At 38.4% G+C, this 27660-nt stretch overlaps 1 protein-coding gene across 1 annotated transcript in view; it reads left to right on the top strand.

The window, feature by feature from the left end:
• REEP3 (receptor accessory protein 3) overlaps nt 1–27660 on the top strand; it is a 99642-nt gene that overhangs the window by 62422 nt on the left and 9560 nt on the right. Inside the window, exons 3-6 of the mRNA XM_041746947.1 lie at nt 8430–8506; nt 12679–12799; nt 12971–13084; nt 24651–24798. Of these exons, the coding sequence (XP_041602881.1) occupies nt 8430–8506; nt 12679–12799; nt 12971–13084; nt 24651–24798 (460 nt within the window). The remainder of the gene's footprint in view (nt 1–8429; nt 8507–12678; nt 12800–12970; nt 13085–24650; nt 24799–27660) is intronic.

Below are 27660 nucleotides of genomic sequence, written 5' to 3'. Positions count from 1 at the left end.
TTTTTCTTCATCATGCAAGTGTAATTATACACTTATATCATTTAACATGTATTATTGTTAATATCACTATTGTTATAATATCACACTGGTCCTACCATAGAGAGAATAAGTTATATAAAGATATAATTTAAGAAAAAAATTTTTTTTTCTTTTAATGGGCTCCACATCCAGTTGAGCTCCACACAACGTGGGGCTTCAACTCATGACCCTGACATCAAGACCTGAGCTGAGATCAAGAGCCTGACACTCAACTGAGACATCCAGACACCCCAGTATTTTTTAATTAATATGCCATTACTGCTATTACCATGAATTATAAATCTATAGCAACATGCCTTCTTCCACCAAACATGATATTCCCCCATATTTTGGGGCCCGTGCATTGTATCAAGTTCTGTGATGGAAATCATAAGGATTGTTTTACAGTTACTGTTCACTTTTTGTTTGCCTTATTTGTTTGGGGATTTCAATCAATATCATTGTGTAAGGATGTAAATCGTAAGAACTTATTTTCTTAAAAAATCTTAAAACATCATGAAATGAGGCCTACTTTTCTTTGGCATCAAGAGTAGGTAAATGCATACCTATTAAATGGAGCATGGTCTTTTGATAGTAAATTTAGCCTATGGGTATATTCATTTTACAATATTCACTCAAGCTTAAAATATCCTCTAATTCCTTTGAGAGAGTAAAGCTAAGAACATCATCACATGACTGTCTGGGTTTCTGAAATGCTAAGGCTTTATAAAAGCCTTATGGATTTTGAGTAATAATAAAGCAAGTGCTGGCTTGTTAAATAAGCTAATCTGATCCATGTACTATATAAACTAGAATATAATTTTAGATACTATGGTTTTATATCACAGATGATTCCATAATCTCCAAAAGAACTTGCCTAATTATAAGAGTATATTTTCTTGGGGATATAAATTCCTTTTGATATTTAAATGATTTTAAGATTCCATTTGAGGAATCTTTTACTTACAAATACTGTATTTTACATTAAAATATTCACCACATTTCTCTAGTCACAAAAAATAGAGTACATAAAGTCTTCCAAGATTTAAGTATGACTGCCATTTCATTGTGACCACTTTCAAAAAAGGTTTATGACCAAATAATCAAGAAGAATGGAAATTCCAGTCTTATGTATAAGTTAGCCTATTCTTTTGTTTATTCTTTTAATAAGTTATTTGAGCATCTCTTTTGTTCCTGGTACTATAGTAGGCATCATATAGATGCCTGGGAAACAAAACAATGCAAAATGAGCATCTAACGTTTTTCAAGCGGTATTCCCACTGATTTTTATGTACTTTATGCTTTGGATATCCTGGTCTCCCACTCAGAGTATACCCACTTTAAGCTTTATATATATTTCTAACCAGCCTATTTATCTGATTTATTGGCCTATTGAAAATAGAAGCAGATTGCCACTGAAGCCATACAGATCAACGGTGCAGATGATAATGAACAAATTCACACGGATAGAACCATATTTGCCAAGGGATCAGAAAAATAATTTCAAGTAGTATTTCTCTGGCCCTGCCCAGTCTGCTACCTGAGAACATCGATCCTTCCTGTCCTCCAAATCCTTCTGAGAGCACTCAGGTGTCTCCACCAGACACCTGGTGTCTCCACCAGAATTTCTTACCATGGTAGTCCTCTTCTCCATTTTCAGATCCCTGTGGTGGGTTTACCATCACCACCAACCAGGGCATTAACCATACCACACAGGGCAGCCAATGGCACTGACACTGATACTTTCCTCATCCTGGAACCTTTGCCACTACAGCCTTGCTTTCTCAATCTCTGTGGAGATTAGAGTGTGACCTTTCATGTTAGGGTAGGCTAAGTACTATAATTATAGTATGTAGCAAAAATGCAACTGCTGAAGGAATATAGAAATGTATTTCTCATATAACAGTCCAGATTAGGTGTTCATTTTGGCAACAAATTCTCGTGCCATCCTTCAAGAATGGGCTCTACCCATCTTCAACACATGGCTTCTAAGGTTGCCCTACTCCTTGTGCTCCCAGGCCACAGGCAGGGGGAAGAGCCTGGGGAAGATACACCCACTTCTCCAAAGCCTAAGCTCACGTCCTGCTGGGGAGAACTGGATGCATGGTCCCACCTGCCTGCAAAGGGGGGCTGAGAGGCACCAGCCCTGGCTGAGCCACTTCACAGCCACAATTCTGCTGTTAGGCCTCCTTGCAGATAGCAAGCTGTCACCTCCCATTTCTCTTTTGCTTCACTGTCCTCAACCTACCCCTTGGCAGCCTCATAAGTCTAGCCTTCAGAACAGATGAGGCCATCCTTCATCACATAATCTGTAACCTCTCTACCCTGGGCTGCTCCTTTTCCATCCAGATGAACAGCTTGTCTAAACCTTCACTACTGTGCTCAAATCCACCCTCCTTCCCACTCGCACCCACCCTGAAAGGATGCCCTCCCTGCTCCTCTAAGGTACAGATAGAGGTCCCTGGCTCTGGTCCTCTTCCCAACACAGCCAGTCTTTTCTTTCATTTCATCCCAGAAGAGCATGCATCTCTGCTGCTTTCTTGAGCCCACTCTTCTTCCTAATGTAATTCTTGCCTTTCTTGTGTGGGATCTTGTTCCATTAAGTATCTCTTCTTTCTCTTCATTTGAATCTTCTTATCTTGCTAGTAAAATTTTCAGCCCTTGAGAATGTAAACGTGGTTTATTTTTGCTTCATGCTATTTTTTTTATTCCCCCTCTTTTTTTATTCCTTTAAAACCAGATCCCCTGAAAGGCTAGTTTATGCTCACTCCTCCTGCTGTATCTCGTATCAAGTGTCTAGCCTCTTGCAATCCTTACAGAAGGAAGCACACTGAGGTGTGCATAGCTCATATTCATTCAGCAATTCATCAATATGTATTTATAGAGCTCTATCTAAGCCAAGCACAGGTAATTCAGCAGCAAACCACATAAAAGTCTTTGCCTTCTTAGAATTTACATTCTAGTAGGGACAGGCCAAAAAAAAAAAAAAAATGCATGTACTGAGGCCCTGAGGCAGGAGCATATATGCATATACAAGGGACAGTAAAAGGGCCAATGTGACTGGAGCAGAACAAGGCACCAAGGAGGAGGAGATGAGGCCAGAGAGGTAGCAGGTGCCAGATCCACAGGGTCTTCTAGGCCCTAGTAAGAACTCTGATGGGAGCCATGAGAGGGGTTTGAGCAGAGGAATGACATGATTTGGCTTCTGTTTTAAGGAGAGACTTTGGCTGCGCTATGCAGAATAGACCCAAAAAAGCAGAGTGACCAGTTAGGATGCTGTCGGAATAAGGCAGATGGGAGATGGTGGTCATCTGGGCTGGGGAAGTATCTGTGGAAGTGGTGAGAAAAGGCTTCCTTTCTGGGCAGATCAAAGACACGGCAGGCTAGGTGGTGTTGGGACTTGTCATTCACCCTTCCAGTGGGATTTCTCCACCTTGCTTATGGCCCAGGAGTCTGATTCACACAGACTGCATCGCCTCTGGCTTCCCTTGGGTTTGGCCCGTGAGAGGCTTCTGCAGAAGATCAGAAGGCAGGATGAGCATGAGATCAGAGTATTGTCCTCCCAGCATTTTCCCTTCCTCCTCTGCCACCACGGATTGAGTAGACTGTCTGCCTGAGGCTACAGCTCTCCCCTGCTGTTGCCCTCTCCGGATTCCAGGAAACTTTGCCCTGCCCTCCCTCCTTCCTTCACATCTAGGGGTAATGCAAGCTCCTACTGTTGCTAGCTCCAGGGTGCACCAGTATCCTTTTATTGAGCTTCCTGAACCTTGCCCACAACTTTATAAATAGTCCTTTTAGTAAGCTTTCCTCAGATTCTTGTGTTCTTGACTCACAGTGGAAGCTAGGACATGTAATGTAGTAAAAACAGCAGAACACTTTTTTTAAGTCACAGTTTTTTACTCATTTTTTCCCCAGTAAAATGTTATATCTTTGAGGACAGAAGCTATCAGATTCATGTTTCTATTCTCATAACATAAAGTAAGTAGGGTTTGCTACACTTGTATCAGTGCATGTCAGATGTAATGATGCCACCTGAATCCTTAAGAATTGTCTAAATTATGTTTGATATAAAAGATTTATCAAAAGTAGGTGTAACCATCTTAGTGCTTATAGGTGTAAGCTTCACTTTGGATAATTCAGTTCCCTGGGACCAAAGAGCCTTTTAAGAAAAAGTTGGATACAGCTTTCTTATTACTTCCTGTTCTCCAGGAGATATCTAGACAATGGTTTGCTGACTCTGCCAATTGTTTCTGAACTAAAAAGATACTATACTATTTGTTTCCACTTTCCCAAGAACATAAATTTTTAACAAAGAATAGTGATACCAGTAACTTTCCCCAGCAACTTAGAAGGTGGTTGTAATTTATTAAGGTTACCAGTTAATTACTAACTTATATTTGTATAACATTTTAAGAGTGATAATATATGGTAATATATATTCGCAAGATTATCAGTGTGATTGTTTTTCTACCAATTTTCAGTTTTATTTTTGCATTTTGTTTACTGATATTTTCTGTTGATCTAAAGAATATTTTATCTATAATCTTCATATGTTTAATTATAATTTTGTGACTTTTTTCCCCCTTTTTAACCTTGACTTCTTGCTATCTCTATCTCCTTGGAGCAAAACCTTAAACATGAGGCTGTGTAGCCTTGAGGTACAGTTTTAATAAAAGCTTTGCTGAGTAATCATTTGGTATAAAATCCCAACCGAATCCATTAATAGAAAAAAGAAAGCAGTATCTTTTCAAGGTTAACACTCTTTGTGGTTGCTCCCACGAATGGCACACACTCATTACATTCATTTAATTATTACTGCCTGCCTATTATAATTTAATGTTCCTATTTCTGATAAGAACAAACAAAAATCTTAAGAGATTATCAAGGAATTTATTCATTAAAGACAAATTCATATAGCATGGAGTTTTGCTTATATAAAGTTGTTGTCAATACTCGAGGAAAATGTCCAGGAATACCCTCGTAATTGAATAGTTCGTTGTGTTTTAACTAAAATGGCATAGCCTTCTTCTGTTTCTTCTTTTTCTCCTTTTTAAATTTTTGACATTACTAAATTTTCTCACAACCTAAATAAATAAATATATAGGGGTTTTTAAAGAAGTAAATATTACATACTATAAAATACTTTTATTCTTTGGGCTTTAAGATTAATTTAATGACTGCATTTGGAAAGTGAATAAGCAGGACACCTGAGTGGCTCAGTGGTTGAGCAACTGCCTTCGGCTCAGGGCGTGATCCCAGGGTCCCAGGATCAAGTCCCTCATCAGGCTCTTTGTGTGGAGCCTGCTTCTCCTGCCTGTGTCTCTGCCTCTCTCTCTGTCATTAATAAATAAATAAAATCTTTAAAAAAAGAAAATAAGCACATTACAGAAGCAAAAGTTGCTCTTGACATCTATGGGATGTGTAGTCGCTTTCATTCACTGGAGAACGAGTCATTCAGGGACTATCACCAGTCACCACATGTGCACCACCTCCCCTCCGCTCTGTTCACCAGTAAATTATGACTCCTTGTGGAGCTGTCATCCCTTTGGGAACTCACAGCCATAATAGTGGTGGGAAATAGTGAAATAATGAAAAGTAGCAAGCACTGACTTAAATTATTTTACCTTTCTTGAAAGTTTCCTGAACTTTCTGTGAAACAGACAGTTTAAGCCCCTGCTTTCCTGGGAAAGATGACAGTTGACACTCAGATCCCTGTGTTGAGTACCAGGAGAGGGACAGGGGACTTGACAGGACGGGTGTGTTCATAGAGAAGCTGCCTCGTTGGCTTTAGAGAGACTGTGCCTCCTCCTGCCATTTCTTAGCTCACTGGCCTTATGTTCCTTATTTATTTTGGCCCTTGGGAAAGTAGGAGTTTACTGTATTATTTGTTTTCAAACGCTGCCCAGGGAGCACTTGGGTTTCTTGGAGTCTCCTCCAGAATCCCACTGTGGGTGGAATGGGAAACCCAGTGGGAGCACTTTCTCTTGTGATTGTTTCACGGTTTTTCTCAGTAAGGGATTGTATGGTTTTCAAAAGTGTGATCACCTCTAAGATGCCTCCAAGCTGTGGAAAAGCTCATTATTCTGTTTGCAGCCTTTTCTTCATTTCTTTTTTGGGAGAGGCTTTTAGTCAATCAGGGTAAAAGCTAACCCCCTGAATACAGTGAGAGGTAAAAATGCTGAGTTAGGGTTTGGCTCTGGAAGGGCCCGGGTGAATCAACTCATGGAAGTGTATCACTTTCCCTCAAAAAGGGAGGGGTGGGAGAAAATGTACATAGGATGTTAGCCCTGGAAGAAAATCCCCATATTTGGACAAAAGTTTGGAATTGGCAGCAGTGAACAATTTAAGAGAACTCATGAAAAGTAGAAAACTAAAGACTACATTTGGGCCGTTTTGTTCTTTTTTGAGATAATCATTGTATATCAATTGCCTTGTATTTCAGATGTAGATAATATGCCCTATTATTTGCTTTGGGCAAATTTTTTAAGTTTTCAGGAGCCTATAAGTTAGAGTGAATTGGTATTATTTCTATTTCATGATACATTTCTTCAAAAATTATTTATGGGTATTTTTAATTGATTTATACATGTAAAGAGAAAACCATAAAAACCACTTGAATTATAGTTTATATTATCTATGGAATACCCAAACAAGCTTCTATATTAAAACTAAATAGTTAGGTCAATTTTCTGGCTATTTATAGAGACCTGAATTTTTTGTCATCTCATTGAAATGAGAACAAGGGAAGTAGTGGTTATTCTTGGATCTCACATTTAACAAATCCTCACAAATTTGTTCTCTGCATAGTATAATTGATTAATAGCACCACATCCAGAGTCAGGCAGCCTGGATTCAAATTCTGGCTATGACCTTGAGCAAGGCATTTTACCTCTCTGTGTTGCTGTTTACTTATCAATAGTAGAAATAATTATGTTTCCTACCTTGTAGTATTGTTGTGGAGAATATATGATTTAATATATGTGATGCACTGAGTACAGTCCCTAGCCCATACATAGTTGGTATGGTTTCATGTATTAGCTATTATTATAATATTGAGGAGAGGATTAGTGATGTTTATCCTCAATGCAAGTCCAACCTTCTTGAGTGATAAGAGAGTCTGTGTACTCAGGGAAAGTGAGTCCAAGGAATTAATCAGGCAGCATTCTATGAAAAGGATTGATACAAAGGGACACTGGAGTCTCAGGAATTGGTTAGAGATGCTGTATTTCCAGGCACAAGGTAAAAATGCCCTGTACTACTGTCTCAGTCCATTCAGACTTCTGTAACAAAAGTACCATAGACCAGGTGGCTTATAAACAACAGAAATTTATTTCTCACTGTTTTGGAGGCTGGAAGTCCAAGATCAAAGCAGCTCTGGTGTCTGATGTGACCCACCTCTTGGTTCGTAGACAGCCATTTTCTCACTGTGTTCCATGTAGTGGAAGGGATGAGAGATCTCTCCTTGAGAAGAACACTAACTCCATTAATGAGTTATAAGCTCCACCTTCATCACCTCATCACCTCCCAAAGGCCTCACCTCCTAATACACATTTGGGGTTAGGATTTCAACATACAAATTTGAGAGGGAGGGAGGAGGACATAAACATTCACTCTACTGCAGTGGCCACTGTGGTGTCGGTAGGAAGACATGGAGCTTCAGGGGGAAAAGAATACACTGGGGCACGTGAGTGGCTCAGTGTTTGAGTGTCTGCCTTTGGCTCAGGTCATGATCCTGGAGTCCTGGGATCGAGTACCCCATCAGGTTCCCTGGAGGAGCCTGCTTCTCCCTCTGTTTATGTCTCTGCCTCTGTGTGTGTGTCTCTTGTGAATAAATAGATAAAATCTTTAAAAAAAAATACACTAACCAACTTTCAAACTGGGTGACCAGACTTATGGATATAACAAACCCAGGATCTTTCTTTGGTTCCTGAACAGTTTCTATATATTGAGAATTAAGGAATGAAATATTTAAAAGACTAATAAAGATTAAATATGGTCATATCATATTTTGCTGTTATTATATAATAAATAGCTAATTGTCATCATAAAGAAGTGTGTAGATAAGAATAAGATTTTTTTTTAAGAATAAGATCTTTTTAAAGAACTTTCCCCCAGTTAAGAAAAATCTATCCACTTGTTCTGATTCTTTGATTCAGATTCCTAGACTATATTGTGTCAGGACTAAAGATTTGTTATTCTTTGATTCTCGTCTTGTATCCCAAGACTATTGATGTAGTGATGTGAGGAACTGAGATGTAAACCTGTTGAGAATTAAACCATCACCTTCTGCATTTGATCCAACACACTGTATGTATAGTGTTTTATATATGTATATAAAAATATATACATAATCATTCAGAGTTGCAAATAATCTTAGTCTGTTATTTCAGAAATATTTTTATTATTTCCAGGTCCGATGGATGATGTACTGGATTGTTTTTGCTCTCTATACTGTGATCGAAACAATAACAGATCAAACAGTTGCTTGGTAAGTCCTAGCCCTGAGAAAGGGCCAGACTGTAGACTCCTTATCAGGTGTCCTGAGTTTTTATCCTGCTCTTGCTGCTAACCAGGTGAATTTGATCAAGTTACATAATTATCCAGTGTTTCATTTTCTTCATCTGGTTTCCCCATAAGAACATTCCTTTCTTCACTGGCCCCCCTCAGACAAAGGCAGCTCTTTCTTCTCCCCATGTGTCACACCCTGCCTACCTCCCACACAGGTCCCAGTATCTTAGAATAGAAAAATTTGGTTGTCATTATCCATTTTCCACTCGATGACTTCAGGCTATTTTTCTTTATCACTTCCTAAATGACTCCCCCTTTGAAGCCCACAGCATCTGGTTCTAGCTCTCCCTCCCCATCCTTGAAACTCAACTACAAACATTCAGACCGGATGACGTCAGCATCCACGTGGACGCCCACTCACCACCAGCTCCTTGGCTGCTCTGTTCCAAATAGCTGAGACAAAATTAAAGCATGTTTATATCCTCAAGGATTTAACATTTTACCAAGAAGTAATACCAAATGGAACAACCTGAATCTCCTTGTACCATATTTCACTAGTGCGTTTCCACCTAAACCTTACCATTACTTGGAGAAGTCCTCCTTTTAAAATGTTTAAACTTCATACCTTGCTGGTATCCTAAACTGCCCTCACTGCAGAAACCTTCAGTCTAAATTAGCCCTTCTTTGCTGCTTTGCCTGGGTTCCCAAATGCAGCCCCCCAGAACATCAGCCAGCTGCTCATAGAGGTCTCAGTCTGAACCTCCCCCATTCCCTTTACTTGCTACTTCTGTGCCCTCCTGCATCTGTTTCAAATATTTGCTCTTCTCTCCTTAAACTGTCTTTCTGGCTTTGCTCTTCTCATCGTACTCTCACAGCACATTAGGTCACGTTGGATTGCTAGAAAAAATAGAGGGGCCGTGGGTGGCTCAGTGGTTGAGCATCTGCCTTTGGCTCAGGTCATGATCCCAGAGTCCTGGGATGGAGTCCCACATCAGGCTCCCCACAGGGAGCCTGCTTCTCCCTCTGCCTATGTCTCTGCCTCTCTGTCTCTCACAAATAAATAAATAAAAATCTTAAAAAAAAAAGTCATCAGACTTAAATGTTCTTAACAACTTGCTCTAATTTATGTACTTCTGTATGCACTGTCTTTCCTCTGTCCCAAAGCTCATTCATTTACCTGTGAAGTGTTTAGTGTAGAGTTGGGGGAGAGAGTTTCATGTTTGGTTTTACGTGGTAGAACAACATATTTCAAACCATGCTAGGTCTCCTAATGTTTCAAAGTTCTCTTTCTAAAGACCTCATTTTTTCCTGATTACATATATACCATATATACATTATTAAAAAGCAAATGATGTTGAAAAAGTTTATCCAGTCCAGAATCATCTGTAATCACACCGAGGCAACGACCCTTTGTTGCCTACACAGCAGTCATTCCTCACTGCCCGGTACCTACTTGCTTCATCAGGAGAGCCCAGATTTGCTCAGTTATTATGAATCTTAATTCCTGGCCCACAGGATGCTAGTCCCCTCTGGTATATTAGTTCGCTTTTGCTGTGGCAACAAACAACCCCTTTCACCAACAGTGGGTTAGGAAAACAAACATTTATTTCTTGCTCAAGTTATTTAAGAGCACAAGGTTGGCTGCAGCTTGGCAGTGTCACGTTTCAGGACCAAGACTGAAGAAGCAGCTGTTCTCATGGCAGAAAGCAAAAATTTAAAGCAAGAGGTTGGAGGTGTTAAGGTGAGAAAGTCAAAGGGCATTTAAAGTTTCTGCTTGCGAATTAATATTGTAAAAATGTCAATGTTACCCAGGGCAATTTACACGTTTAATGCAATCCCTATCAAAATACCATGGGCTTTCTTCAGAGAGTTAGAACAAATTATTTTAAGATTTGTGTGGAATCAGAAAAGACCCCGAATAGCCAGGGGAATTTTAAAAAAGAAAACCATAGCTGGGGGCATCACAATGCCAGATTTCAGGTTGTACTACAAAGCTGTGGTCATCAAGACAGTGTGGTACTGGCACAAAAACAGACACATAGATCATTGGAACAGAATAGAGAACCCAGAAGTGGACCCTGAAATGTATGGTCATCTAATATTCTATAAAGGAGGAAAGATTATCCATTGGAAGAAAGACAGTCTCTTCAATAAATGGTGCTGGGAAAATTGGACATCCACATGCAGAAGAATGAAACTGGACCACTCTCTTTCACCATACACAAAGATAAACTCAAAATGGATGAGAGATCTAAGTGTGAGACAAGAGTCCATCAAAATCATAGAAGAGAACACAGGCAACACCCTTTTTGAACTCGGCCACAGTAACTTCTTGCAAGATACATCCACAAAGGCAAAAGAAACAAAAGCAAAAATGAACTATTGGGACTTCATCAAGATAAGAAGCTTTTGCACAGCAAAGGATACAGTCAACAAAACTAAAAGACAACCTACAGAATGGGAGAAGATATTTGCAAATGACATATCAGATAAAGGGCTAGTTTCCAAAATCTATAAAGAACTTATTAAACTCAACACCAAAGAAACAAACAATCCAATCATGAAATGGGCAAAAGACATGAAGAGAAATCTCGCAGAGGAAGACATGGACATGGCCAACATGCACATGAGAAAATGCTCTGCATCACTTGCCATCAGGGAAATACAAATCAAAACCACAATGAGATACCACCTCACACCAGTGAGAATGGGGAAAATTAACAAGGCAGGAAACCACAAATGTTGGAGAGGATGCGGAGAAAAGGGAACCCTCTTACACTGTTGGTGGGAATGTGAACTGGTGCAGCCACTCTGGAAAACTGTGTGGAGGTTCCTCAAAGAGTTAAAAATAGACCTGCCCTACGACCCAGCAATTGCACTGTTGGGGATTTACCCCAAAGATTCAGATGCAATGAAACGTCGGGACACCTGCACCCCGATGTTTCTATCAGCAATGGCCACAATAGCCAAACTGTGGAAGGAGCCTTGGTGTCCATCGAAAGATGAATGGATAAAGAAGATGTGGTTTATGTATACAATGGAATATTACTCAGCAATTAGAAATGACAAATACCCACCATTTGCTTCAAGGTGGATGGAACTGGAGGGTATTATGCTGAGTGAAATAAGTCAATCGGAGAAGGACAAACAGTGTATGTTCTCATTCATTTGGGGAATATAAATAATAGTGAAAGGGAATATAAAGGAAGGGAGAAGAAATGTTGGGAAATATCAGGAAGGGAGACAGAACATAAAGACTCCTAACTCGGGGAAACGAACTAGGGGTGGTGGAAGGGGAGGAGGGCAGGTGTTGGAGGGGAATGGGTGACGGGCACTGAGGTGGACACTTGATGGGATGAGCACTGGGTGTTTTTCTGTATGTTGGTAAATTGAACACCAATAAAAATTAATTTAAAAAAAATAAATAAAGTTTCTGCTTGCATGTGACATGTCAGACTCACGTGATGTTGGCCAAAGCAAGTCACGTGGCCGAACCCACAGTCATTGTCTAGGGAAGTGCACCTGCAGAGAGAGCACTGCAGAGTCACCGGGAAAGGGCAGGGGGAGATAACACTCATTCCCAGCCTAACACAATGGTAATTCCATTCCCCTTACAAGTGAACAACTGTCTGCCTGGTGTCACAGTTCTGGCCAAAAGAGATTGGAAGGGAAGTGTTTGGGGGGTTCTGAGAAAGAGCAGATGTGTCCGTGGGGTAAGTTGGTGCCCTTGGAGCACATAAAGCAGAGTCTTGATACATGGAGAGATGTCAGATACTGACATAACAGTTGGGCTCTGCAGAAGGGTGTACCTTGCCACCCTGCGTAGATGCTGTTAATGTTCTCTCGGGACTCCTCCTGTCTGTTGGCAGCTTGCCTGTGATCTCTTTAATGGAAGAATCTTGTACTAGAAGTTGCTGAATCTCTGCGGGGATCAGGTCATTCTTTGGTTAACTAATCTATATTTAATGAAAGTAAGACAATTCAAACATAGTTTTTTCCTTAATCACTGACTTTTACATGTGAAAACTTAACAGTGATTGAACTTTCTAATAAGCACGTGTGTGTGTGTGTGTGTGTGTGTGTGTGTGTGTGTGTGAATTCCTCGTTGGAGTTGATTTTCACCAGCAATTTTCTCAAACTTTTTCTTGTTAGGTTCCCCCTGTACTATGAGCTAAAGATTGCTTTTGTCGTATGGCTGCTCTCTCCCTATACCAAAGGAGCAAGTTTAATATATAGGAAATTCCTTCATCCACTTCTTTCTTCCAAGGAAAGGGTAAGACATGTAAATTATTTCTACAAATCGTTTGTTAGAAATGTACATGATCACATGGTTTGTGCTATAAAACAAGTGAAACTGTCATATCATGAGGTAAATGTCCTGGTTTTTGCCTTCTTGTCCCTACAGTCAAATAAAGTTTATATCTGTGAGTTTGTTTTTCCTCAGGAGATCGATGACTATATTGTACAAGCAAAGGAGCGGGGCTATGAGACGGTAGTAAACTTCGGGCGGCAAGGTTTAGCTTTCGCAGCCACTGCTGCTGTCACTGCAGCAGTGAAGGTAACTATGTTTTTGTTTTTTTATCCAATGTCACATTAAACCAATGAACTAATCAGCAGGGTGGCTTCTTATTCCAGATCATTATAAAATTTTGGGAGAATTTTGCTTTCTGGTTATTTCTGTAATGCTGGAAAAAGCAAGTGGATAATTTAAAAAACATTTTAATGCATGTTTGTTATAACTACTCAGCATTTTGAAAGCCTTAATTGATCACAAAATGAGAGCTAGTTAATATATAAAGGCACACCTGACAATGTCATTTTGTCATAATCTTCCTACTTTATAACCTTAAATAAGGTTGAGTAAGTCACCTCTAGTAAAGATGACCATTCTTTCTTTCCCTGTCTCTGGTGTTTCTCTCTCTCTCTCTCTCGATGGCAATATCTTGGTAGGATTTCTGGCTTACTCCTGCACCCCTACTTCAACCAATTTGAGGTAACATTATTCAAAATAAGGCATGAAAAAATTCTGTTCTTAAAACTTGAGATTTTACTTAGCCAATTACTAATGTCATGTGTTGTGTTTTGCAAGTGAAGTTATCAAATGTATGCCTTCTGTGAAAATTCGCATTATGGCTTTTGGATTTTTTTTTGCATGTAGTATTTAATGCGGTTTATTTTAAATACCATAGCATAATCAATTTGGGTGTGTAGTATATGGAAAGAAAACAAGGCTTCAGATCCAGAAAACGCTGAGTGTGATTTTCTAAATAACTGTTGGTGATTTACTTAACCTCTGTGTTCACTGGTTGCTTCATGCATAAAATGGAAGTAATATACCTGTCTGTGAGAGCATATACAAAAGCACAGTGCTTGCCAAAATATAGTAAGAGTCCAATGAATATTAATATCACATGTCTCTCTCAAGTAAAAATTTGTGTTTGTTGCTATTAAGTTAAATTGAGATTAAATAGTATTCCAGCTTTTAAGTTAGGCTTTTTCAGCTTGATTATCTTTTTTTTTTTTTTTTTTTTAAGATTTTGTGTATTTATTCATGAGAGACACACAGAGGGAGAGAGGCAGAGACACAGGCAGAGGGAGAATCAGGCTCCATATAGGGAGCCCAATGTGAGACTCGATCCTGGGTCTCTAGGATCACGCCCTGGGCCGAAGGCAGCGCTAAACCGCTGAGCCACCCTGGCTGCCCTCAGCTTGGTTATCTTGAACCAAAATAACAATGCTATGGGAATAAATATTCTAATTAAGTGGCAGTTCTCTATAATAGCAATGCTAAAGGGATATCAAATGGGGTTTCCAGAACGAGCCTTAATTTTTCAGAGTGATCTTTGGCTCAAATACAATTAATATGATCAACAAAATTAAAAATCAAAATTATATTCAAATTATATACCCAGAAGTGTTGCATTAAGTGGAAACTTATTAACTATGTAGCCCTGGCCTTGTAAGATAACTATATTATTAATGATTATTAACTATCAACACTGTAGTGAAGTATAGTTTGCCGGTTAACTTGGCTTTTAAAGGCTCTTTTATTACTACAGATATAAGCAAATACTAAAATAGCAGAATTTTCATCATATTGAAGGAGTGTTTTCCATTTTAAAAGAAGTTCACTTGCTTTTTATTTGTTGCTTAATGAAAATACATGCCTGATTTCCACATGACTAAAAAAGAACATCCAAGAGATCTAATGTTCAACAACTAGGAATTCTACCAGGGGACTGCAGATGCAGTTCTATTTCCCAGAACTGAAGGACACGAATCTCTTGATTGAGGGGACCCACAAAGTACCCAGCACAATGAATGAAAGAACGACTGATTGTAAGCAAGGTCAATGGAATATTCCAGGACACCGAAGAGAAGGAAAAAAATGTTAAGGATTCCAGAGATAAAAAGTATGTTACATTCAGATGATCAAGAATCAGAGTGGCAATTAAATTTCTAAATAGTAACAATAGAAGCTTGAAGACCAAAGAGTTGTGCTATCCATTGATGCCATAATGATTTTCACCCTGAGACTCTGTAGCAGTCAAGTTCTCAGTCACATGTGAGCTTAGAATAAATCTTTTTGTTTTTTCCTTAAGGCATGCAAAATCATGAAATTGACTTCCTGTGTATTCTTTGTCAGGGTAGAAATGCTCTGCCAAAATTAGGAGATAATCCATGAAAAAGGAAACCCACAGGATCTAGGAGACAGGGTATCCAACACAGCAGGAAAGTGACAGGACTTCCCAGAATGAATGTGTATAATGCACAAGTGCAGAGTGCAACTGACCAGAATTGGATGTGATGGGTGCAAGTGCCAGGCCAGGTGTCATAGGAGATAGTAGGGGGGATAGGAGTTTCTAAGAGATTTAATCCTATGCAGGGATGATACTCAAACAGGTCAACCCATACTATGACCAGTCAAGACACATTGTATGTCATGAAAAATATACTTGAGGCGGGATCCCTGGGTGGCGCAGCGGTTTGGCGCCTGCCTTTGGCCCAGGGCGCGATCCTGGAGACCCGGGATCGAATCCCATGTCAGGCTCCCGGTGCATGGAGCCTGCTTCTCCCTCTGCCTGTATCTCTGCCTCTCTCTCTCTCTTTGTGTGACTATCATAAATAAATAAAAATTAAAAAAAAAAATTTAAAAAATATACTTGAGGCAATGTTAAGAACAGCATAGAATGACTAATCAGATGAGTATTAAAAAAAAAAAAAGGATAATTGTTAGCTCTGGAAAATAAAAAGGAAAGTAAAGGAAATATAATAACAGAGCATGACTCGACCCAGCCGCAAACAACATTTACATAATTGTGAGAATACAGAACCACAGATTGAACAACTGGTTTTGCTCTATCAAGAAGGTGAAGGAAAGAGAGAAGGAAGTGGAAGAGAAAGAAAATCCCCACCTGCCAGATAGGAAAATGGAGGGTTGAAAGTGGTGCCTGCAGGAGGATGGGCAGGAGAAGGGAACCAGGGAAAAAACAAGAAAGATTATTGCATTCTTTTGTTATAAAAGGTAGCTTTATTTGACTCCACAGATGAAGTACAGTTGGCCCCTGAACAACAAGGGTTTCAACTTGTTAGGTCCAATTATATACCAATTTTTTTCAATAAATACAGTACTCTCTAAGCTTACTTTATTATAAGAGTACAGCATGTAATACATATAATATACAAAATACATGTTTTTTTTGTTGTTTTGTTTTTTAAAAAATACATATTAATTAGCTATTATCGGTGAGATTCCCAGTCACCAGTAGACTGTTGGTTAAATTTCAAGGGAGTCACGCAGATTTTCTACTGCCTGGTGAGTTGGTGCCCCTAAACAGTTGTATAGGTCTTATATCCCTCCCAAGAAGATGCTTCCTGAATTTTACATATTTAAGAGACCCTTCAACATGATTCTATGCCAAAAAAAAAAAAAACAAAACACCTAAAAATTAAATTGAAAAATTGCTTAGAAAATATGGACATTTTAGAACATTGTTTTGGGAGACATAGAAGCATACAAATCCCATTTTTCATCCTCACTTTTAACACTTAAATATATTTCTAGTCCCACTACTCTGTGAGACACTTTCCATACTGTGACTATTTCATGAGATATTTATTATACTCGGACTTATGTTTACTACTTCCAAACCTTCCACGTGGGGAATCAGAAATCCCCACTGTATTATCTTATCTTCATTCTCTCCTCGTTTATATTTATTTTATCCTTTGCTGTGATCAGTGTTTAGTACCCTGCGTATTTGTTCAACATCTGTTTGTTTAGTGCCTGCTATTTGGCAGATGCCGGGCATGCAGCCGTGAACAAGACACAGTCCCTACTCTTTAGGCTCCTGTCTAGCTGAGTGTCTGTTCACTAACTGAAAATTGTATCCTATCTCTGGTTGCCAAGCGCTTTCCTCCAGCCTTCCATTATTAAAATAACCATTAACTCACAGAAATGCTTTCCTTCAGAAAGGCTATGAAAGCATTTCTTCCTTGTGATTCATTGTTTGTTTTTATCTATATATTTAGCATCATAAAACCACCTCCCCACTTCAAAGGCAGGAAATAGAGGACATAAGAATCATCTGAGTTACCACTGCACATCAGACACATGTCCCATTATGTCCCATAATTTGAATGCAGTTTGGAACTTTGCCTTCTCATTTGTGATGTGGAAGTCCTTTTGTTATCAAGATCACTGTGTGTGAGGTGGCCCTCGCCATTCTCAGCATGAACACAGTGAATGTTGGCTTCAGCCATCCTGGATTTTATTCATTAGAAATAGTCATTAAATATGCTGAATATGGTATTCTGTTAACACTATCAAGTTGTACTGTGCCTATTTTCGTGTAAGTGAAATTAGTTTCATCTCTGGAGATGTCAAAGAAAGGCACTATGATGGAAGAAATCACTGAACCAGACACTTCATACTATGGAGTAAATTGAAACTGAAATAGAAAATAGGTCAAGTTTAAGGAGAAACTTCAGGAAAGCCAATAGTAGGGCTTGAGAATTAATTTAAGATTTTTACAACCTATAGTTTGTTAAAAATATCTTTCAGGCTAAAAATGATTGGACTCTTGGTGTGACCTTTAAAGATTGGTAATACCCCGGGCTAGGGTTCCCAGGTTGAACCACCTGAGCATGTTAAAGATGAAAATAGGAATCTAATCAGAACATTTATTACACCGTAAAGCAATTTTCTGAAAATGTTACTGAGTTCTATGACCTCATTACCAGGCATCTGTTCACAAGGTCAGTGTACAAGTTTATTTTGGCTGAGCAAAGCATAAACATATGAAGGACCTTCAAGGATTTTGCTGAGGATGTTCAACATCCCATAGCTTTCACATGAGAAATGCAGGTGGCATTTGTACAGATGACCACCACTACTGCCAGATAAAGGACAGAAGAAAAGTACTGTTTGTCATATTAATCGTCTCTGAATTTTCTCTGGCAGCCTTTTCTCGGTGAACTCCTTAGTAGATATTATTTTTTAAAAAATCAATTATCACAGAAATTAGAACCTTATAGGTAAAATTGCTAAAATTGAATAGACTTTAAATGACGATGATTTGGTCGAAATCCTGACATCTTGCTGTCTGCTTTAATGGCTTTCTGTTTGTGAAAGGATTTAAGGATATTCAGCTGCTTTGTAGCAACCATTTAAAAAGAGAACATTTGTCCAGACAATGGAAAGAAGGGTCATACTATTTTCCCTACAATCTCAGGAAGCAGAATATTATAATGAATATTTAATTTACTAATAGTTGAGTTATCTGCATTTTCTAGTCTGATACTGCCCTAATTAGTCATGAGATTTTGAGTGGACCATCTGCACTGATCTAAGTATTAATTTTCTTACCTATAAATCAAAGAGATGAAACCTGACTTCTGATACCTCTTATAGCTCTAAAATAGTGGTTGGTCCTCACTGGGAGGGGCTTTTGCCCCCAAAGGAACATTTGGCAACATCTGGAGACTTTCCGGTCGTAAGAGCTGACAGTGAGGGGTGCTGCTATTTGTGTCCAGGGTTAGAAGTCAGGACTGCTGGGTAATATCGTATGAGCCACAACAAACAATTATCCAGCCCAAAACAGCAATAGTGCTGAGACCAAGAAAGCCTGCTCTAAAAGTATGAGTCAAAAAAAAGCTAAAATGATATATGAATGTGTATATAGATAGTTTTGGTGGTGGGTTACAAGTAATTTTACTTCCTTCTGTTACAAATGCCCTTTGATAAATATGTATTACTTTAATCTTAAAACCACTAAAATATATTATTCACTTAATACAGATGCACTCAATCCATTGTAGGCCTAATTAGATTAATGCTCAAATGTCCTTAGGGGAAAGGGAGATTTCCCTAACAATTTGGAACTAACCTTAACTGCATTTTAATGTAATATGTCAAAGATCAACAAGAAACAGAGCTTAATGGCTATTCATTATTAAACAGCATGGTAAGAACTATTCTGTAGATTGTAAGATTCTGTTTTTAAATTCCTTTTTTATGATTTATTTTTATTTAAGAGAGAGAGATGCTAGTTGAAGGGGGGCAGGGTGGGAGGACAGAGGGAGAGAGAGAATCTCAAGTAGACTCCCCACTGAGCACAGAGCTGTGACTTGGCGCTCAGTCCCAGAATCCTGAGATCATGATCTGAGCCAAAATCAACAGTCAGAGGCTTAATGGACTGAGCCACCTAAATGCCCCTGTTTTAAAATTCTTAATTAAAAATATGAAGAGAATAGGCTTAAAGTTTTGGGTTGTTTCTTTTCTTAAGATTTTATTTAAGAGAGAGCACGCAAGCAGGGGGAGGAGGAAGTAGGCTCCCCGCTGAGCAGGGAGCCCAAGGCGGGGCTCAATACCAGGACCCCAGGATTGGGACCTGAGCTGAAGGCAGACGCTTAACCAACTGAGCCACCCAGGCAACCCAATTGAAAGTTTTATACTAAGGTGCTGATAAGCATAGTAAAGTCCCCTTATTTTGTGTTAACAACAAAATATAATTTTAACATAATGTGTAACCAGGAAACACAGTATTTAAACAAAGGCAGAATTCTAATTAATTAATTTAAAAGGACAGAATTATTTGGGAGTAACAGAGTTAGAATTAGTCATACATGCAAGGTGCCCCTTCTCAGCTGAAGAATCTTTCCCAAAGCATGAATGTGTTACATTTGAAACCAAGGCCCCAACCCTACAAGTACTCCCATTTTAAATGGATGTTCTGGGTCTCTCCAAAGTCAAACCCTGAGAACTTAACTTGAGTTACCTAAAGGGTTAGAACACTCCTGCTAGAGAGGATCAGTTTTGTTTTGTTTTCTTAAGATTTTATTTATTTATTCATGAGAGACAGAGAGAGAGAGACCAAGACATAGGCAGAGGGAGAAGCAGGCCCCATGCAGGGAGCCGACGGGGGACTCAATCTTGGGTCTCCAGGATCACACCCTGGGCTGAAGTCGGCACTAAACCGCTGAGCCACCAGGCCTGCCCTAGGATCAGTTTTAATGTAAAATATTCTGCAAAATTCTTCTTAATTACTTTGATTTTGTGTTCTCATCATCTCTCTCTTTCTCTTCGATTTTTAGGATCAATTTGAACATAAGCAGTATACATACAATTCTGTAGAGAATGGGATCTAAAATCTGGGATATTGATTTGCCTTATAAACAGGAACTTCTTCTTTATTGACTAATGACCAAAAGTGCTATTTCCATATGTCTTTTCCCCCTCTAACTAGAACCTTTCTGCATTTTTTCATATAATTTTGGCTTAATATTATATAAACCAAATAGGAGAAAATCAATAAAGCATTATTAATTTAAACAAAACTTCAATGCTTTCTAGCATTGTTACTGACAAGTGACTATAATGCCCTATTTGTGCCCTCAAAATAGAGAAACAGTGTTTCTTTTGGTGATGGGAGTAAGGAATTGGATACAGGGAAAATGAGCAGAAAATAGATCAGAAATTCTTACAGTGAACACATTACAATTAAAACTTCATTGTAAAAATAGAAAAATGTTCATTTGGAGAGTTGTAGCCAGGCATTAGAGGAAACAAAAGGAAATCAGGATCCCATCCAGTTTATTTTTTTTAATATATTTTTTAATTTTTCATTTATTTATGATAGTCACACACAGAGAGAGAGAGAGAGGCAGAGTCATAGGCAGAGGGAGAAACAGGCTCCATGCACCGGGAGCCCGATGTGGGATTCGATCCCGGGTCTCCAGGATCGCGCCCTGGGCCAAAGGCAGGCGCCAAACCGCTGCGCCACCCAGGGATCCCCCCCATCCAGTTTATAATAAACAGTATTCAAATCTAAAAAAACAAAAACTTCACTATACCATCTATCTATGACTTATCTAATTTTGTAATATTGAAGAAATTGTTGAAAAAAGGAATAAAATCACCCATCCCATCTGCCTCAACATCATATTGTTTTCAGTTTTGCATATAATCCCCTATCTGCTTAAACCATACTACATACCTGCAACCATGTTATGGATATGATTTAGAATTCTGAGGTTGGAAGGGGAAGGTTTTCACTTAACATTTTATTTTAAACATAATTTCTTTGTTAATGGACTTTTTATGCTGAAGTTATAAAAATTAGAAGGAATAGGTCTGCCTTTAAGTGATTATTTTATAATTACATTTCTTTAAAGTGGTCACATTGGCCACTTTAAAGTGGTTACAGACTTATAATTTATGTAATGTTTTTGAAGTTCACAATACTGAATTAATTCTCTCTTCCCACGTTAGTTCTGTTCTGGGCCCATAAGAAAACATACAGTGGAAAACCCAATTATTTGAGGCAGTAATGGCTGTTGAAGTGTTGGGAGTCCTCAGAGTGGCCACAGCCCCCTTTTGCTTCTGCCTGCAGTACTTCACCTTCCTTTAAGCCTTGAGGATATTGATAATACTTGGGGCTATAAGGTTGGTTACCCCAGAGCTCCATTAAAGTCCAGACACCTCTATTAAAGTCAACCTGAGGGATGCCTGGGTGGCTCAGCGGTTGAGCATCTGCCTTCGGCTCTGGGCATGATCCCAGGATTCAGGATCAAGTCCTGCATTGGGCTCCCTGTGAGGAGCCTGCTTCTCCCTCTGCCTATGTCTTTGCCTCTCTCTCTCTATGTCTCTCATGAATAAGTAAATCTTAAAAATATATAATAAAATAAAAAAATAAAGTCAACCTGAAGCAAACCCCTAGTGGATGGTATCATCTACCTGTGTCAGCCCATGACCATACCTGCCAAACCTCTGCTTATATAGTTACAGTAAAACACACTGCTGTCTATGGAGAACTCTCTAGCAGTCAAGAGCAATGAAAAAGAAGAAGAGGCAAAAAGAGAATATTTTGCCTACTTATTACATGCTCACTATCCGTATCATACCAATACACTAGGAGAATAGAAGAAGCCTAAAATTAGTCAATCTCCTTTAGTTTCTGAAAATCCTCCCCTGGAGACAAGATATACACAGCACAACAATAGAACTAACAATAATGTATGAGTTTATTTGTGAGGTATGCTCTAAGTAATTTGTGAATTATGCTCATTAAAGATACCAAAGTTTGTAGATGATATAATGCTAGATTGATTCAGTGGCAGTTTGACTAATTTGCATTTTGAGATGTTCTTTCTTGAGTGGGAGGGTTTGGCAGTTACAGACCGCCTCAGAAATTGCACCTGAGTCAGGTATCGGGTATACACATGTGTGTATGCCAGTTATCATCTGTTTGGCAGTAGGTAAAAAGTCAAGAAATACCAAGTTGGGATAAAGAGAATTCTGAGAAAACAAAGAGTCTGTTTCAGATGTGCACTGGTCACTTCCTTCTAGTGCATGTCTGATGTCTTCCGTCCCCAATATCTTTAAAATGATACCTGATAAAGAGGAAGAAAGTATAATGGATTAAACCATGGCAAGAATGTTTAAAGATGTGCAGAACCCAATTATTTTTTATTGTGAATATAGACCCTTTAATTTAACAATTTCTTTCCACAATTTAAAAAATGTTGTAGAGACCCTAAGTGGGGCATAGAAATGGCATTTGGTTTTGACATAATATGATATCACTGACCCAGAGTGGCAGAATCAAGATCTTTTTTCAGTGTAAAATATAATAGTATCCAAATGTTTACAGTGCCTCAGGCTTTGAAATCTAGAAATTTAGAGATGCACCTTTAGGGATGAGTTTCTACAGTAAAATTCTAACAGGAGGCAATCATAAATTCATATATGTGTGAAGAAATAATAAGAGTAAAAAACCTTTAAAAGAACATTTTTAAAATAGCTATAAATAAGAAATGAATCATCTGTATGCTATGGAAATTTTCAAAGTGGTTAAATTTAGAAATTATTTTTTCCTTTTATATTTGGGGGGAAATGTAGTTAGATCTGTAAAGTTCAGAAATGTCTCTTTCAAAGCTGGTCAGTGATGAAAATTCTTGAACTTTCTGCAGTGATGGAAATGTTCTGTATCTGTGCCATCTAGTACAGTAGCCACTAGCCCCATGTGGCCTTTGAGCATTTGAAATATGCAATTGAGGAAATAAATTTTTAATTTTAGGTAATTTTTGTTAATTTAAATTTAAATATCCACACGTGCCCAATGTCTATCATATTGTTAAGGCTTTAAAATGACTTAAAGTCAGGGGCACCTGGGTTGCTCAGCCAGTTAAGTGTCTGCCTACCTTCAGCTCAGGTCATGATGTCTGGGTCCTGGGATCAGCTAGCATTGGGCTCCCTGCTTAGCAGGGAGCCTGCTTCACCTTCTTCCTCTTCCCTTTCCTCTGATCATTCTGTCTCTTTCTCTCAAATAAATAAATAAAGTCTTAAAAATAAATAAATAAGATTACTTTTAAAGTCAGATTTCATAGTAGTAGATATGCCTTGCCAGATAGTGAAATAATTAACCCTAATTAACCCAATATCACTTTGTGTCCAAAATTCTTTATATATATATATATATACATATATATATATATATATATTTTTTTTTTTTTTTTACCTCGTACTAAGTAGAGTCATACCATGCCTGACTTAGCTTATCTTTAAAACAGTATACCTTTAGGGTGCCTGAATGGTTCAGTCAGTTAAGCTATGGGCTCTTGGTTTTGGCTCAGGTGATGATCTCCAGGTTGTGAGATTAAGCCCCACATCTGGCTCTGAGCTCAGCAGGGAGTCTACTTGAGATTCCTCCCCCATCCCTCTACTCCTCCCCCCATGCATGCACGTTTTCTCTCTCTCTCTCTCTCTCTCTCTCTCTCTCTCTCTCTCAAAATAAAATCTAAAAAAAAAATGTATCTTTTATTTTTTTTAAATTTTTATTTATTTATGATAGTCACACAGAGAGAGAGAGAGGCAGAGACGCAGGCAGAGGGAGAAGCAGGCTCCATGCACCGGGAGCCCGACGTGTGATTCGATTTCTGGGCCAAAGGCAGGCGCCAAACCACTGTGCCACCCAGGGATCCCTGTATCTTTTAACTTTAAATAGTTTTTCTGGGGGCATCTGGGTGGCTCAGTTGGTTAGGCGTCTGCCTTTGGTCATGATCTCAGAGTTCTTGGATCCAGCCCCACATGTGCTTTCTGCTCAGCAGAGAGGCTTCTTCTCCCTCTCCCTCTGCCTGCCACTCCTCCTGCTTGTGCTCTCTCTCTCTCTGTCAAATAGGTAAAATCTTTAAAAAAAAAAAAAAAAAAAAAAGTTCTCCTAAATTATAAGCTCCAAAGTGCCAGTTTTAGGAGAGAGCAAAGTAATGGATGCTGTCTACTCAGAGGGGGTAAGCTCATCATACATTTTTTTTTTACATTTAAAACAAATTACGAAGCTGAAATGTTTGGCAGTGCAATGTACTGATGTCTACAGCTTTCTTTGAAATGCATTTTTAAAATGGGTTGATGGGTGGATAAATGGTAGATATGTGGTAAAGAAAATATAGCAAACTATAAACAATCTAGGGCTGTTCACTCTGCAGTTCTTTCAACTTTTCTGAAACTTTCATAATAAAATCAGTAACCCTTATGATAAAATGTTGGGAGAAATATAAATGTAAGCATATGAAATATTTTAAAGTGTGTTTTTTTTTCTTGGATCTATCACTTCTCTGTTAAATAGAGCCAAGGAGCAATAACTGAACGTTTACGAAGTTTTAGTATGCATGATCTAACAGCTATCCAAGGCGATGAGCCTGTGGGCCAAAGACCATACCAAGCTCTACAAGAAACAAAAAAGAAAAGTAAATCAGTCTCCGGTGAATCAGCAGGTGTGCTTGTTTGTTTTAATATATTTTTCTTTCACAATTAGAACTTGTGGGTCCAGGCGGATATTAAATAATACTTGGTAACTCTCTGAATTTGAGTAGACAAAATTTACTTTTAAGCTTATGTTTGTGAATTTACACTTAACTGGAGTTCTCGTTCTCTAAATTTTCTCTTAATAAAGTTGGTCCTTGCCTTTGTTGACTCTAGAGATAATCCAACTAAGACAGTAACAGTAGCCTCTTGTGCTGCCATAAATTTTTAGGTGTGGTTACTACCAACCTCCTCGCCACCAGCGCCAGTTCTGACCTGTGATCAGTACTCTTTATATTCAAACTGTGTAGTGACATCTAAGAATTTTTATAGTTAAACACTCTTTACTATAAATGCCATACAAATAAGGATATTGACTCACAAGATAAAAAGTTCTAAGGAGGTGACAAGGGATGACTCAGTTTGTAAATAGGATTACTACAATGGGAAATATGTTGAAATGAAATATTCTAGTTCAAGAACTAACTTGTCGGTATTTCTAATATAAATTAGGAACATGGCATAGTTGATATGTACTAAAACTTTAATAAATTATGCTGATTTTAGAAATATACACATAAATAAAAATACACAGCTCCTTAGTCATTTTATCACATGTAAGAAAGTTTTAGTTCAAAGTTCAGCTGAAAATTACGATCTTCACGACAATATATATAGTCATGACAATATATATATAGTATGTATAGTATATATATATACTAATATATTAGTATATTTTGAAGTCCATAAGGTACAAGGCTATTTGGTTTGTTTTTTTTTTTAAGTAGTTTCCTTTGAGGGAGGTTAAAAATCATCCTTTATATTGAAAGCAATTTGGGAAATAAAATAACAGTCCTTCCTGTAGAGAAAAAATCGTGAACTTTCTTCTGAGTTCTCTCTAGAATGAATAACTTTACAAAGTGGATGGCTGTTACCTAAGAGATAATAAGAATTGGCCATGGATTAAGGTAGTAATATCTGTAAGAATGAGAACCATTGAACTTTGAACTATTACCCTGGAGACCCGGGATCAAGTCCCACATTGGGCTCCCTGCATCGAGCCTGCTTCTCCCTCTGCCTATGTCTCTGCCTCTCTCTCTGCATGTCTCTCATGAATAAATAAATAAAAATCTTTTTTAAAAAAGAGAAAGAATTTTAGGGCATGAAATTAAAATAATTTAAGATTAGAGATACGAAATAAGTAGCAGCAGTATAAGAAAGGGACTTGTTCAGTTATGAAATTAAAATTTTAATATGCATTACTTTGCCCAAGTTCCAAATTTCCAACAGAATGGTATATATTCTGAGCTCTTTTTCCCTAAGGAAGAAATTTAACAAAAATATTATCTCTTGAATTTATTTTTTAAAAGTAGTGAGAGCCCAGGACAGGAATAGATGAAGAGAAGATAATAATAGTCTACATAAACACAAGTCCAGACATACATGGAAATTTATCAAATGAAGATGGTGGCCTTTCAGGTGGGTGGGAGAAAGGAGGATAAATAAGCAGTGTCAGAATAATTGCTAGACTTAGAATATGGGGTAGGGAATGAAGTTATACCTCTACCTTAAGCCTTTCATCAAAATACTTAAAAGATTAAGACCTAAACTATAATATAGTGGGACATTCCTGAGTATATATTTATATCCTTAGGATATGCCAGACTTCTTAAGCATGACATCAAAATCAGAAGACATAAGGGAAAAACTTGAGAGATGTTTCTATATAAAAAAAATGTATAACATATAAGGGAAAAATATTCCACACCATAAAAAACAAACTAGAAGAAATATTCTCATCCGATATAGGCAAAAGGTTTGGTATAAAAAAAATGTATAACATATAAGGGAAAAATATTCCACACCATAAAAAACAAACTAGAAGAAATATTCTCATCCAATATAGGCAAAGGGTTTGGATTTTAACCACACAAAGGATTCTTACAAGCCAATTATTGTTAATTCTACCAAAGAATACAGCTGATCAATTAATACATGAAAAAGATACTCAGCCTCACAAAGAAACAGTAAATTGAAATGATAGTAATTTTTGCTCACCAGATTGGCAAAAAGTTTTTTTTAATTAGCAGTATTCTGGTGGTAACTTTTCCAGCTACCTGTTTCTGTGTAACAGACTACAAACAGTGGCCTTAAAAAAGTCACAGTTCATTTATTTTGCCCATGAATCTGGGAGTGAACGGGCTCAAGAAGGTAGTTCTTGCTCAGGGCCTTAATGCAGCCACAGGGAAACAGCACCTAGGGCTGGAGTCATATTGTCAAAGGCTTCTTCTTCACTCACATGTCTGATGCATTCACTCTAAAGAGTCACACAGCTGACGGTTCAAACAGTTGGGGCTTCTCTGGCCTTACCTGGTGGCTAAAAGCTCTTCGAGCCAGTGTTCCAAGAAAAGTGGCAGAAATCATGCAACATCCCTTCTGTCTTAAGGCAATTTGTTGAGACACATATCTACAAACATCCTTAAGATTTAAGGGAAGAGGAGGGGCACCTGGCTAGCTTAATTGGTGGAGCATGCAGCTTTTGGTCTCAGGATCATGAGTTCAGGCCCCATATGGGGGTAGAGATTACCTTTTTTAAAAATGTAAAAAGGGGATCCCTGGGTGGCTCAGCGGTTTGGCACCTGCCTTTGGCCCAGGGCATGATCCTGGAGTCCCGGGATCGAGTCCCATGTCGGGCTCCCGGCATGGAGCCTGCTTCTCCCTCCTCCTGTGTCTCTGCCTCTCTCTCTCTCTCACTCATAAATAAATAAATAAATAAATCTTTAAAAATAAAAAATGTATTTAAGGGAAAAGGAGAAAAGTGTCAGAATTTGTAA

Source organism: Vulpes lagopus, chromosome 3, assembly GCF_018345385.1.
Source record: "Vulpes lagopus strain Blue_001 chromosome 3, ASM1834538v1, whole genome shotgun sequence".
Taxonomy (NCBI): Eukaryota; Metazoa; Chordata; class Mammalia; order Carnivora; family Canidae; genus Vulpes; species Vulpes lagopus.
Note: the sequence above shows the minus strand (reverse complement) of the source record. Positions and strands in the feature narration are given on the sequence as shown.